This window comes from Malaya genurostris, chromosome 1, assembly GCF_030247185.1.
Source record: "Malaya genurostris strain Urasoe2022 chromosome 1, Malgen_1.1, whole genome shotgun sequence".
NCBI classification, from domain to species: Eukaryota; Metazoa; Arthropoda; class Insecta; order Diptera; family Culicidae; genus Malaya; species Malaya genurostris.
The window spans coordinates 35,214,542-35,229,350 of record NC_080570.1 but is presented as its reverse complement, the minus strand read 5'-3'; the positions used below and the strand labels follow the sequence as shown (position 1 = coordinate 35,229,350).

At 37.8% G+C, this 14,809-nt stretch overlaps 1 protein-coding gene across 2 annotated transcripts in view; it reads right to left on the bottom strand.

The window, feature by feature from the left end:
- LOC131436686 (probable Rho GTPase-activating protein CG5521) overlaps window positions 1-14,809 on the bottom strand; it is a 28,947-nt gene that overhangs the window by 10,102 nt on the left and 4,036 nt on the right. The window contains exons 2-4 of one of the 2 annotated variants that reach the window (XM_058605552.1): window positions 5,897-6,007; window positions 5,137-5,154; window positions 31-1,421 (exon numbers count right to left, since the gene is read on the bottom strand). In XM_058605552.1, the coding sequence (XP_058461535.1) occupies window positions 31-1,421; window positions 5,137-5,154; window positions 5,897-6,007 (1,520 nt within the window). The remainder of the gene's footprint in view (window positions 1-30; window positions 1,422-5,136; window positions 5,155-5,896; window positions 6,008-14,809) is intronic. The other variant, XM_058605558.1, reaches the window with a different exon arrangement.

Here is a 14,809-nt window from a genome sequence, read left to right as displayed (position 1 = left end):
TGCCACGAAAGAAGGCAGTCATTAGCTCACCTGTAACAACACTAACAGCAACTGCTCCCAGGTCTTGCCTTCCATGCGTGTTTTCATCACCATCGTCCGATAGATGTTCAACACCCGCTTGCAGATGTCGGTTTGCTCGTCGAGGGGAGTCGCAAACCCATCGCTGTTCGTCTTCGACTGGAAGTGGATATTAAGGTGCGCCGTATTGACCATGAACACATTTACTGCGTTGGTGACGAAAACCTGCAGAACATTCTGCAATCCAGCACGAATCATCACATTCTCCTTGCTGATTGCTCCCAGATAGGAATCGGTTCGCAGCCGTTGACTGTTGGGACGGCCGCCTTGCTGTAGCTCACCGGAACTACCGCTCAGTGATGCCTCGCTGGTGTCCGGTTCCAGCAGAAACGGCGGTGGAGGGATCGTACTCATCCAGTCCCGGTAGACGGATATCGCAATTCGCATTGCTTCGATTTGACTCTTCGATGTGAATGACATCAGGAACGCCTGGCGGTAAATTTCGTGGACAAAGTTGATCGTGTCCCGGCTGGAATAGAGTACATCACGGACCAGCTGCGTTTGCGTATATCCCATGTGACGCAGATTCGAAAGCAGAGATGCATTTTCTCCAACAACTTCGTCGTCGATTTGTACGTTATCCAGCTTTGTGCTGATGTGTCTTTCATGAGTATATTTGGCGATCCAGATAACCAGCACTACTATGCAAGAGCTCATGACTTCTTCTCGCTTTGAAATGTTACGCATCGCTGGCAGATCAATTTTCGGTTCGTAGATTGACGTGGAATAGTCAAAATTTGGACAGAATACCGGAAGGTATTGTTCCCGAAATTTCGTCAACAAAAAGTTGAACGTACGGATGTGCTTCTGCGGGTTGTTATCTCTCCACTTAAGGCACCCGCAGGATTGAACCATACAGTCCAACATAATCTCGAGACCGTCACGTGGATCCGGGGCAGCCGTCCTTTCGTTAGAGCTCGGTGGGATAACGGGTTGAATCTCCGGTGACTTGACTGGATGCGCACCGGTGTCGTGAAACACCGAGCCACCCAGTTCGCCCTTCATGTTCGGATGATTCAGAACATCCGTGGCGATGAACTCCGAATCCGACGACAACGGGCCGTTCCGTCCCTTCTGAGGAATCGTCAAACCGGGAACTAACTCGGTGAACATACCATGCACGAAGGGTGGCGCATTGTCACCGAGGGCTTGATACCAGAGCAGGAAGTACCGGACGCCCTCCCGGCGCAGTTTAACACTGTTGCCATAGTGAAGCAGTTTTGCTAGTATTCGTCCGAGCGAGTGGACCTGCCAACGACGAGCGATCAGTTCCGGCAACAGGCAGAGAATTTTACTCAGCAGCCACAGCGAACCGTCCAGTTCCTCGCGGTGCGTTTTGTGGACTGTGTTTGGGATTAGAAGTAGAAAAAGAAAAATGAACAGTTATAGTAAGAAAAACAGGACGCGGTTCTAGCCTTAATTATGGGAAACAAGGTCGAACAACCAAATCAAACAGTATAACAAGATGCAAGAAGACAAACTATGATTTATTTACAAAAATTTAGATAATGTTTTCTTCTGTTTCACATCATAATATGTGCGAATAAATAGACATTAATAATATTGATAACATACATGCTCTAGAAATCAAGGAATATTCAGCTAACGCAACGCTCTCTGTATGGATGGCATGTAATTCGAAGCAAAACTGATTTTCTTTCATATTTTTGAAGCAAAATGTCTTTTTTCCAATGTGTCTTTCATTCAATTTATGTGGCACCCACTTTCCACACTTTTGGATTTTTTTTAAACGGCCAGAAATTGTTTGTAGTGCAAAATTTAACATTGCTGTTATTCGCTTTTGACTAGAAATAACATCTTCATCCAATATTGCTCGCGATTCGAGGTCTTCAAACTTTTCTGGTGGTCTTTCACTTTCTCCATTTCTTACATCGTATTGCCGAAATATTTCCTACCTAAATGAGCCATGTTTTGTCCATTGTTATATATCGACGAAAAAATCGGTTTTATTTCGATATAACAGCTCCAAACACTGCTCAGAATCATCAATTCGTTGTTGTTTTTGATCGATTGTGAGCTCACGCGGCACCCATATTGCACAAAGCTTTCTCATATCCAAATATTCGTGAATAATATGTCCAACACGTTCCTTTGATATCCTTAAGGTGTCAGCTATCTCGATCAACTGCACTTTACGGTCATTGAAAATCATTTTGTGGATTTTTTTCACGTTTTCATCGGTAACAGCTTCTTTTGGACGTCCACTGCGTTCATCGTCTTCGGTGCTCATATGACCAGTACGAAATTTTGCAAACCACTTACGAATTGTTGCTTCGCCCGGTGTCTGGATAACACTCATCAAGCCATTTTTTGGTATCGGCGGCACTTTTTTTCATCAAAAAGTAGTGTTTCATCAACACACGAAATTCCCTTTTTTCCATTTTTTTCACAATAACAAAAGTAGCTTCACTCAAAATGCAATATCTCACAAACTAATAATCAGACAGCTGTCAAATTTATACACGTATCTTTTGAAGGTTGGTACTAACTGAAACCGATACGAACTTTTCAGCAGATCTGTTATGTGTTAAAATTCAGTATTATAATTTCAAACAACTTCGATAACAAGCAGAAAGCAGCAATTCTACCATAGTTGGATACTATACCCTTGTTGCCTTTTTTGTCGTGAATACGATTTATTTTACTATGGGAGGCCTTTTCTAAATTTACACTGAACAAGAACAGATAGAACTTAATCATGAATATGTATAAGTATCAGGTGTACAACTTTGCTTCCGCCGTTTTTTCCAAAATTAAAAGCTTCATTGCGAAAAAGTGCTTACAGATGTATTATTCAAAGTATTGTCCGCCGCTCGAAAAAAGGAGTGCTCTTTTGACGCTATGCATGAAGCAATCCATTTTTACAACTCTTCGAAAGATTGAAAATGTTGATCTGCCAGGCCGTGTGCCATCGAACGGAATAGGTGGAAGTCTGAACGGGCGACATCTGGGGAATACGGCGGGTGGGGTAAGACTTCCCAATTCAGCGTTTCCAGGTACTTTTCGATCACTTTTGCGACGTGAGGCCGAGCATTGTTGTGTTGGAGGATGACTTTGTCATGTCGCTCTTGATATTGCGGCCGCTTTTTTTTTAGCGCGCGACTAAGGCGCATCAGTTCAGCGTTTGGTAGCGATCTCCTGTGATGGTTTCACCCGGTTTTAAGAGCTCGTAGTAAATCACACCGAGCTGATCCCACCAAATACAACCTTGGCGCCGTGAATATTCGGTTTTGCCTTCGATGAAGTAGCATGCCCGGGCTTTCCCCATGATTTTCTGCGTTTAGGATTATCGTATCGAACCCACTTTTCATCACCGGTTACGATTCGATGGAAAAACCCCTTACGATTTTGTCTTTGAAGCGGTTGTTCACATACAAATAGACGGCGGTCGATGTCCCTCGGTTTCAAATCGTAAGGCACCCAGTTTCCTTCTTTCTGAATCATGCCCAGGGCCTTGAGACGTTTTGAAATGGCTTGCTGACTCACTCCCAACGATTCGGCAAGCTCTTCTTGGGTTTGGCACGAATCTTCATCAAGCAATGCTTCTAGTTGTTCATCTTTGAAGGTTTTTTCTCTTCCACCACCATGTTTGTCTTCGACATCGAAATCACCATTTTTAATACGTCGAAACCACTCCCGATACGTTCTTTTACTCAGAGCAGCATCACCGTAATAGCATTCGATGCGCTTCAGCTGCATTTTTTTTCGAATTGTAACAGAAAAGTGAAACTTCCCGCGAATGGCGAGAATTGGGTACATGAAGAGACATTTTCGAGCGTGAATAATACGAAAACAAGAACTACTGTCACTGAAACGGCGATGATAATTCGTTAGGCACTGTGCACACTCACTTTAAAGGGATTATCATCTATGTATTTTGACCAGCCTCAGCCGATACAGCCACCTTTTGGAAAATTGCGGAAGCAAAGTTGTACACCTGATAATATGTACTAAACCCAACAACATATTTTTTTCTTCATGCTCTAAAAAATATGATTAGCAATTTATGATGAAATTTTCAGTAGCATTAAATAACCACAAACAAAACAAAATCATAGTTTTCTAAAATGGTTGGTATCAACTAGGATCAAAGAGAAAAACTCATGAAGCTTGTTTGTCTATCTCGTGTTCGGATGACGGTTTTGATGTGGTGAACGACATTGCATTCTCGTGGTATAAAATGTAAAAATTGACACGTTTCATTCATTCTAGCCAGCAACGTTGACTCAGTAAATTAATTATTCAATTAATAATGAACCTTTTGATTCTTTTTCCATTGAAATTCTTGTTCTGGAAATTAAGAAATGGAGGTATGCAAAATTCACACAATATATTATCTTCCATTTCAGGTATTCAGAAGTGTGAAGAAACACCATGTCATTTCGTATCCACGTCATTCAGTTTTGTTTCTGACATTACCCACCCACTTTGTAAACCGGAAACACATAGGATTTCTTCCATATTTCAGGAAAAGATCCAGAACGCTAAGAGCAATTGAAAATTCTGCTCACGTTGCTTACGTCGGAGCATTTTTTCTCAGCTGTTTCAAACTCCCTTGTGACTGAATACTCAACTTAAATTCTTAACAATTTAACTCATATTGCAATAAATAATACATTTAAAACAATCGAAGCAAGCCTAATTTCCTCAAGTATAATCACACTATTGAATTTACATTGGGTCGACTACTTTGATAATGACGTTTGAAAATTGAATGAAGAAAAAAACCAAAACAATATGAAACAAGACAGCTAACGAATCATGCAGACAAGCAAATGGAACAATAAAGCGTTGGAAGTCATGCAATTGGTCGGACATTCATCGGGTTCCGGCGGCGATTTCCGATTAGATATTTGAACTGGAAGTTGCAGAAGGGTGAAACGGCAAAACAAATGCTCATCAAACGGGTCGGTCAAGTTTTGTGCACAAAATCTTCGAAACAAGAACAAGGCAACAAACGAACGAATTCAGCCTGTCTCCTCGTGTCTCAAATGAAATCATAAAAAAATCGAGCATATCATCACAGACAGCACTTACCAATGTGAAACGATTGGTCTGCCAGGATTTCAGGTTTTAGTTTTAATTTTAGCGTTTAGTATTATGATGAGGCGTCGAGTATTTTTTGCCCACCGTATGCCATTTTGGAGTATTTGTCGAGGGCGACCGTTGAATACGACAACATTTGCATAAAACACCAATCCAATCGGAGTACGCCAACGAGAAATTGGTCATTGTAGGCGTTGTTTGAATTTACATACCGGGAAGAAGCAAGAAAATAAAGTTTAAAGTTCTCAAATTGTTCGGAATTGACATTGAATCTCAATCGATGGTTGGCTAAAGGATGTGGTTAGATGCCGCTGCTGAACGAGCTTATGAAAACTTAATCGTCACATAACATGAATTCCGTTATCAAGTATTGACTGAGCATTTAAATAAGCAACAATCGGTTAGCGTAAACTTTCGAAGTTTGCGTATGTTGATTGGACTAGTTACTGCGACTTCAGAGAAAACACACTTTTGTGTACTGCCTTTCCTGAATTTCATCGTTCGATTCGCCAATGCAGGTTGCCTCCGGAATGCTCGGAATAATTATCGCGTATCACTATTCTATGTAAGTAGACAACATAAGTAGGCACCAACATTAATGGGAATGGTTTTTTTATCTTGCTAAACGTAGCAGGTTTTACACAAAGGTGGTTTGGATACAGAAAAGTACTACCGTAGAACAGATTGGGGGCGAAATCGCTTGGTTTCAATAAATTCAACACGCCACCACAACCGGAATAATGTGCTTTACCTCGCTGTCGTAGATTGGTCTCCGCCTGGACAAACGTGTCATATAGGATGTAGTAGACATGGCTGTAGTTGGCTTCAAACAGGTTCTTAGCTTCTTCGCCGTCCACGTGTTCTGGATAGGGGATGAAAGAAAAAAAAAATAGCAAGAATTAGTGAACAACATCAATGAAATAGGTCGCAACTGACACGAAAAATTAATAACGAAATCAAAACGAACGCGGTTCTTATCTTCTATGTTTGGATTGTTGTGTTATCAAACCAGCCGGAGTGATAAATCAAACGTAACTAGTTTATTGTACTGAACTATATCGATTTATGGTAGCTTTTTTTTAGTTCTATTATACAAGGAACCACACTATTTTAACAGTGATTCGCCCTGAACTCCATTCTTTCCTGTTGATTGGTTTATATATGTATAAATTACAAGAGAATCTGTTTGCACAAAATTCACAATGAAGACAAGGAGGTATACTAAAAAGCCAGATTGCGGAATTTTTAAATACCGAAACACTTTAATTGTTTTTTTTCTGTCCAAATATCTCGAAAACAATCAAATTTATTCGACTGTTGCATACATCATCTGCTAATGCGCAGTTGAGTCGAAGACGAAACGTGAAAAAAGAAATTAATATTTTATTATTTGAATAACTATTCAAAATCAAGAGTTTGAAGATTTTTAATGATTGTTTTAGCTATGCGAATTTTGACGTGAATACCTTTTGGGATAGTTAACAGTTTTTGTTCGTGAATATCTATTGTTTTATTGAACGTATCCACATTTTTTTTCTCCACTTCGTCAGAGATATGATCAGCAATTTTTGGTGGAATTTTCAGTAATATGAGAAAACCACAAATAGCTGGAACTTAAAGTTTTCTAGAATGTTTGATAAGCAAGGGAGGTTGATTTGATTTGATGCTTCATTCCGATATTTAGTTTCAGAATCCAATACCACTATTTTCATTTAGGGATTCCGGATATAAAATTCAGTTCCTAGAATAAAAGGCCTGACACTGAATTCCAGAACTTGATACTAAGCCCGGATTTTGAAACCTAAATCTGGAACTGAGATCAGAAACAGGAAGAAAAATTTCGGAAATTATTTTTGGATCTGATTTTTGAAACTCAGTGAGCTATGAATCTTCAGACCGCAATCCAGGATCAGAGTTCAGATCCGAATTTTAGTTGTATTTCTAGAATTTAGCTGTAAAATTCCAGTACCCAGACTTAAACATGCAGCTCTAGAATTTGGTTCCAAAATTCAGTTCCACAATTCTAGAAGTGCGACTGAAATCAGGGAAGACTGAAGATATTTGGACTACATTCCGGATCTAGATTCTGGAACTGAACTTCTGAGCTAAATTCTGAATCCAAATTTGAAAACTGAATCCAGGACCGATATCCTATTACTCAAATTTAGCTGCAGACGAGAATCCAACAACCTGAGTTCTGAATGGTCTCGAATTAGTTTCCAGAACACAACACAAATTCAGTGATCAATTCAATAATTCAAATCCATACCTCAGTTTCGGAATTCAGTTGCCGAGTTCAGGTTCAAAATTCAGTTCCAGAATCTAGCATCAATATTGGGTTTCAGAATTCAGGTCCAGGGCTCATATTCTTTAACATCAAATAAACTGAACCATCTATTTTATTCGTATTCATGTCATCATTCGGTTATGTCACTGGCACTACCCATCCGCCTTTTTCAATTTTGAAACAGATAATAAAGTTTACACAATATGCTGTTTATAGTCAGGTTTAAATGAAAAGTTGAAGCTGCGATCGTTTTTTTAAATTTTTTTTTCAACTAATTTTACAACTCTTGGAAAATCATTGAATTTACTGTCCAAATTAATTAAGTCCGTTGTTTCGGGGTCAAACATGCATTTGTTCCAAAAATAAAAAGAATTTAAAGATTAATTAAAGTATCGCTAGTTTCTTCTTTTTCCCACCTCTCAGGCAATTCTTTTGAGTCTTTTGAGGTGATCCAAGTTTGAAGTCAATTTTCGATTTCTGCAAAAGATCGTGCTGCATCTGTCAGAACAACCAGTAATCAGAAGGAACAATGTCAGGAGAATACGGTGGGTGCGACAGAATGTCCCACTTGAGTGTTTCCAAATTTTTTTTACGACGTTTGCGACATGAGGCCGAACGTTGTCATGCAGGAGAATAATTTTATCATGTCTTTGCTTGTGTTCCGACCGTTCTTCTAGTAATGCACGGCTCAAACGCATCAATTGGAGCCTATACCGATCGCCCGTTATACTACCGTCTGGGTATAGCAGCTCCTTTTGTTCCCACTAAATGCATAACATGACCTTCGAAGCATGAATATTGGGCTTTGATGTTTATGTTGAAGTCGATGGCAACAATTGACTGGGTATAGCGAAATATTCTTGCTTCTTGGGATTTTTCATCCCAGTAATAATTAGATGTAAAAAAAACCATTCTTTGTTGCCTTCGAATCAGCTGCTCGCAAGTGAAAAATCGCCTTTCAATGTTTCTCGGTATCAGTTCATAAGGCACCCAACTGCCTTGCGTTTGAATCATTCCCATAGATTTTCGTCGTACAGAAACTTCTTGTTGTGTCACTTCCAATGCAATGAGTAATGCCTCACAACTGTTTTTCTTCGATTTTATTTTGATTGTCCAGAGCAAGGCCTGTCCTCAACACTGAAATCTTCATTCTTGAAACGTTGAAACCATTCCCTACATGATTTATCAGTTAGAGCATTATCACCATAAACATCCACAAGCTTTTGATGCGCTTTAGCTGCACTTTTCTTCCAATTCAAACAGAAAACTAAAACATCCCGCAAATGCTGCAAAATTGCTCATAATTAAGACAGAGAAAAACATGTTCTTTTTTTCAAAACTCGAAGCAATATAAACTGCATATTAATGACAGATGTCTAAACCTTTTAAAGCTATCGACATCGGCTGTTACTTTTCAATATTCATAACACCAGAGAAACCTTTTGAAAACGGACCGAAGTTGTACTTCCAATATATGTTTTTTTTAAAGTACCCGAGTTTGAATTACAACAATTTTCAAGAAAAACGGAACAATCTCTACAAAAATCTGAGTTCTTTTAATTACATTTCCAGATATCTCACCAACGGCCACGACTTGGCGAAATATCAGTGTGAGTAAAATGAATGCTTTTAATCTGGAAAATCATACTTTTCTTTACGTTTCGTCTTAGGCTGGTCAGTGCATAACAGTTTATGATGAACTTTTATGTCACCTAGCAGTCTAACATGAATCACTAAGCAGACGTTAAGTTAATCCTTTTTTCGAAACACTTTTTGCTTAGCACCAACATTTCTTGGGCAGCATTCGTGAACAAATAACGCTTTTCTAGTACATGCAAAAAATACTCTTTTTAAAATTAGTCTTGGATCGAAACGATCTCTCTATCCGGGCAAAATTGAGCAATTCGAAGCATTTTGTCAAAATTTTACTAGCGCATTTAAAAAAATCTGAGATACTCGCACGTCAATCGTTCAATGTGACCAAACCAACTGTCACTAAAATAAATTAATAAAATGACCAGGAAATTTATGTGTTCAGAAAAAAAACGTCTGTTGGCTTGCCACAAGCAACGCAATTGTTCCGTTCTATTTTGGGTGAATTTTGCATCTTTCCATTACGGAAAAAAAGTCTTGGAGCGTAGTGATATGAACCATGTCAAGAAGGAGCCAAAGGTATGAACAATCCCCAGATCCGCTGAATACAAAATATTAGGTCATCATCAAAAAGGAAAAAGCGCTCTAGCTTGTTGAACATTGAGAAAATTCAACAAGTCGGTCTATTCTAAGACAAATAATTGGATCCCAAAAAATTGTTTACGATATTTTCTTCCCTTTAAATTTACAAATTACAGGTATACACAGGTGGTGTGAGTTTTATTCATATTCACGGTAATTTAGTAGGTCTCATATATCATCCATCCATTTTTTTTAAATTCATTTAAATCTAAAATCCTTTTTCGGAATAGTAGGTGATCATTTCTATACGATTCTATGCTACAATCGTTTGAAAACGTCGTTTCTGCAAAAACCGGGCAAAAATATATTATTTTGAAAGAATTGGTCAAGTTTTATCCGTTTTCCGCATTCAAATTTTTGTTTTCGTTTCTTGCAAAGAAAGACGTACTTAAACAATTTTTGCGTTGTAAAATCAAAATCCGGTTTTTGCTCTTAATGTTTGTGTATTGTTTGCTTTTAATGTATCTATCCGATTTTTGCATTCAGCCGTTAATGTGAAATGATTTAAAATTGAGATACATTGACGATAATTTGATAGTTTGTAGAAAATAATATAGACATGACATAATTTTGAATTAGAAGTTCATTTTCAAAAATTTAAAAAAAAAAACAAAATTAAATCTCGAATACATCAATATTACTACTACTAGAAAGCCATTCGTCACTTATCAATCGTTCGTATCATGTTGTCACGTCACGCACGCTTTTTTCCGTTAGCCTTGCCATATGACCACATACTCATTCACCTAACGAATGACGTTCCACCTACGGTTCAATCATACAACCCGTAGGCCATTCTATGGCAGTAAACTCCTTCCCATACCCTTAACCCAAACATCGGCTACGTTTGCTACCGTGATGTAGAAACACGAGAAACACACACGGACTTGGTAAGCAGATACCCAGATCAGATCTAACTGTTTCACGTTTCATTGCTTGCTGGGTCCATCCAATGGGAAAGCACTTGATGTTGGTTTTTCTGTTGTTACTTGCGTGGAGAAACATAGCAGAAGAATAGACCACTAGGAGTGTACATGTGATACAGTTTGCCGAACCAATTGTGGGTACCTTTCTTGAGTATGACTGTAATGCTCAATGCACTTGACAGTTGATAATTGCTAGACGAAAATGGAAGCAAATTTTCTGGAAAACTTTGCTTTACAATTCGAAGATCGTCTAAAAAATGCAATATAACCATTCCATGCCAATCATCGTTGCGTGGTTTCGTCCAACGGTAGAATGCGAGAGACTGCACTGCAACAAATGCATTCATAAATTCTATGTATTCTCCAATCAATGGCAAATGGCAGAAACAGTTAGTAGTGCTAATAAAATCAAGGTTTGTCAACATTTTAGAGTTAGGGATGGACATTAACAATCAGTAGAAATGGGTGTGTAAAATTATTAAATTTAACACAATGAATTTATTTAAGTGTACCCCGTACGCGATTAAAAATTCACAGCGTTCTCGGTACGTGTAATTTTTCGTTCTTTATGTTCCGTGTGCTGCGCTTTCATCTGTGATAGAGAATTTTGCGTGACTGCTTTCGACAACTAGTTTGTGCTATACTCGCGAATATCGGCACACAAACTTGTACGAACCGACTGACTATCATCGTTGCCAGCTTTGTGGTAGAATGTTTAAAAAAACCCTTCTTAATCCACCTAGTGGTGTGATAATGCCTTTCTCTTCTTTCATAACAGTCTCATGAAAATATGTTTCATACATTTATTAAATAATTTTAGACGCCAATTGATTCAGATTGATTCGAGTAGTTCACAAAAGCATGCTTCAGTGTTTATGTCACACAGTCAGCATCATTTTTCCAAACTAGTGCTTGACATTTGCGTTGCCTATTTGTATGAGAACAGTGAAAAGCCTTCTTAGTCCACTTAGTGATGTTTTCATATATCTTGAAAAATCACCATAGGGGGGAGTACATGAAATTTTCGAAATCGAAAAAAAATTTTTGATGCCAAAAGGCTTAGAATTGCATGAAACGTCGAGATTTAGTGTCATCTCGAAAAAAAAATTTTTTGAAAAAATCGACTTTTTGGGACTTAGAAAAAGTATGAAAAGTCCCAGAAAGTTGATTTTTTCAAAAAAATTTTTTTTTGAGATGGCACTAAATTTCGATGTTTTATGCAGTTTTAAGAGTTTTGGCATCAAAAAAAATTTTCGATTTTGGAAATTTCATGTACTCCCCCCTATGGTGTTTTTTCAAGATCGAAAATTGCCAAACCTTTACCACCGGGCAGCACCCCTTAAGCATGTCCGATTTAGGTCAAATTTTGCATGAAGGCTTTTTTCGAGGTGCTTAAACTTTTGAGCACTAGAACTTTACGAAAATAGAGTTGATCCCAAAATTTTGGCACCCTTATATATATAAGAGCGGTAAAAATCAACGTGTTTTGTCGGTTACGTCACTTATACCATCATATATCTGGAACCAAAAGTCACAACCATTTGATCTTCGAACTTGATCAACGGCCCGACAGTAGCTTTCAAACGAGCCCAAGTTTGTTAAAATCGGATCAGCCATCTCTGAGAAAATTGAGCGCGTTCAAATACAACGCTTTTTGTCGGTTACGTCACTTATACAATCATATCTCCGGAACCAAAAGTCACAGCCATTTGATCTTCGAACTTGATCAATGGCCCGACAGTAGCTTTCAAACGAGCCCAAGTTTGTTAAAATCGGTTGAGCCATCTCTGAGAAAATTGAGCGCGTTCAAATATCTTCGAAAAGTGCACATACATACACACACATACACACACACACATACATACACACACACACACACACACACACAGACATTTTCCGATCTCGTCGAGCTGAGTCGAATGGTATATAACACTATGGGTCTCCGAGGCTCCGTTCGAAAGTCGGTTTTTCCAGCAATTCTAATACCTTTCTATAGAGAAAGGCAAAAACAATGTTTTCGTTTTTTGAATGCTTATATTTTGATGAGGTCCTATAATTTTCGGCCGTTTAATTTAATACTGCTTGGGCCTGGTTAGAAAAAATTGTTGTCAACATGCCCAGCGATAAATTTGTCCTTATGCAATTTGACTCTAAAAAGCATTCACAATATAATTTTCGTTTTTTTTTCTTGGAAAAAACCCCTTTTATGAAAAAAACCACAAACTTTTCTTCGAAAAAAAAGATCGTTCAATTGTGATGGAAGTTGCTAAAATTTGAATCTTTCCTGCAGAAGATCCGCTAATTTGCTGTTTCGAGTAGAAACTAAATTAACAAATTATATGCTAAATATGATACAATTCCAGCAACTAGTCGGATGTTCAAACTTTAAAAGAATTTGAAATTTGTTTGTTATGTACAACACGTTTTTGAGGTTAGTTTTTAAACACTTTTGTTCCAATCACTAATATCATTTCACCTACTGATTGGAAATATTTCTAAGTATAGTTACATATGATTGGAATTTTAATCAATAGTGAGCCGTATCTTATTTTGGCCTAAAATAAAAATCTAGGACACTAGGCTGGCTTACTGGCTTTCCCTAACTGAGAGGATGGTTTTGAAGGTGTGAACGACACATAAACTGAAAAGCATCGCTCTGATTGACCATTCAAAGCCAAAAAGGAAACTGTGAAATCACGCGAATCCTTAAATATAAGCGAAATTTTTGCTAAAGCTTCAGTCTCACATGAAACATGTCGGAGGAAGGATGCTGCTTGACAGCAAGAATCACATGAAGCATTATACTACTGTGGGTAAAAAGTAGTAAGTCTTTTGAATTATATTTATATTATAAGTCTTTTGAATTATATTTATATTTATTATATTTTATTTTTTATTTGTCGAATTTTTTTTGTCGAATACGACTTACTTTACTATGGGGCGCCTTTTCAAAATTAGCCATACGGAAGAATGGGCAGAACTTAATCGTGAATATCTCGACTTGTATTAACGGCAGCAACATAATTCTTTCACAATTTCATCAAAAATATAATCAGAAGTTCAGGATAATATTTTGAACAGTGTGAGATAACCACAAACAACTCAAAAATTAAGTTTTCTCAAAATTTGAAAACAACGCGGAAAACTCTTTACTTTCGCTTGGGTTTTTCGCGCAAGGACGACGATTTTGAGGTAGTCAGGTACATATCTTCAACTGAACGTTATAAAAGGGAAACCGTGGTCGAAAATCGATCATTTCTTCTTGTGCGTTGGATGGAAGCAGACGTCAAGGTGCGAAGACGCATTAAACTAGTTTGGCACTGGGAGCCGATGTGTTGCGGTTTGTTCACAAAGCTAGTTTCAACTCAAGCAAGAACGATTGCATCAGACAGCAGAACTGCTGGTCGTTTGCATTGGAGAGAAAGAAAACGAAAAGTGGACAACATATAAAATCAGCCGTTCTAATGGCTCTAAATGTTATCTAAAGAACTATTAAAATTACTTCTTTGCAAATCGAAGGTAAAAATCATAATTTTAGTGAAAATCCAAAATAATTTGATTTGCTTCGTGCACTTTTCGCTGTGCGAAAATCGTTCCAAACTGTGCTAAATATCGTAGAGAATTCCACAATTTGGTCCTTCTAAAAGGCAGAAATAAATCCTTTACAGCATCTTGATAGTTTCTTTCAATGAAATATAAAAATCCGAAATGAGATAATCGACGTCAAAAATCGTTTAAAATTCTAGTATTAAAAAGGGGGAAAGTTTCACAATTCAAACAATCGATCAACTATCAATTCGAATTCGAAACTATAAAGAAATAGTGTCAGTTTTATTCGTATTCAAGACATCCAGTTACGTATGACATAACAAACTCGTACTTTTTTTTCTAGGTTGTTTATGACTGTCAGTGACATCTTTGCCAAGTCTCACGTCAAAATATTCATAAGTGTTTAGTATATGTCTGTCTTTCTGAAGTATTAAGAGTGCAATCAACGATTTTCACAATGGGTTAAATTATTCAATAAAGAAGTTCCATTAAATTTGGTGTGCAGAATCAAATTTCTGGTGCCGAAACCTTCAGAATGTTGCAAAAAAGATAATTGTATGTCGTGAGCAAGTGTTTTTGATTGGTACAAGTTGTTCAAAGAGGGTCGAGAAACTGTCAAAGGGGAATACTATTTGAGTGTTATGCGTCATTGGCGCGAAATTATTCG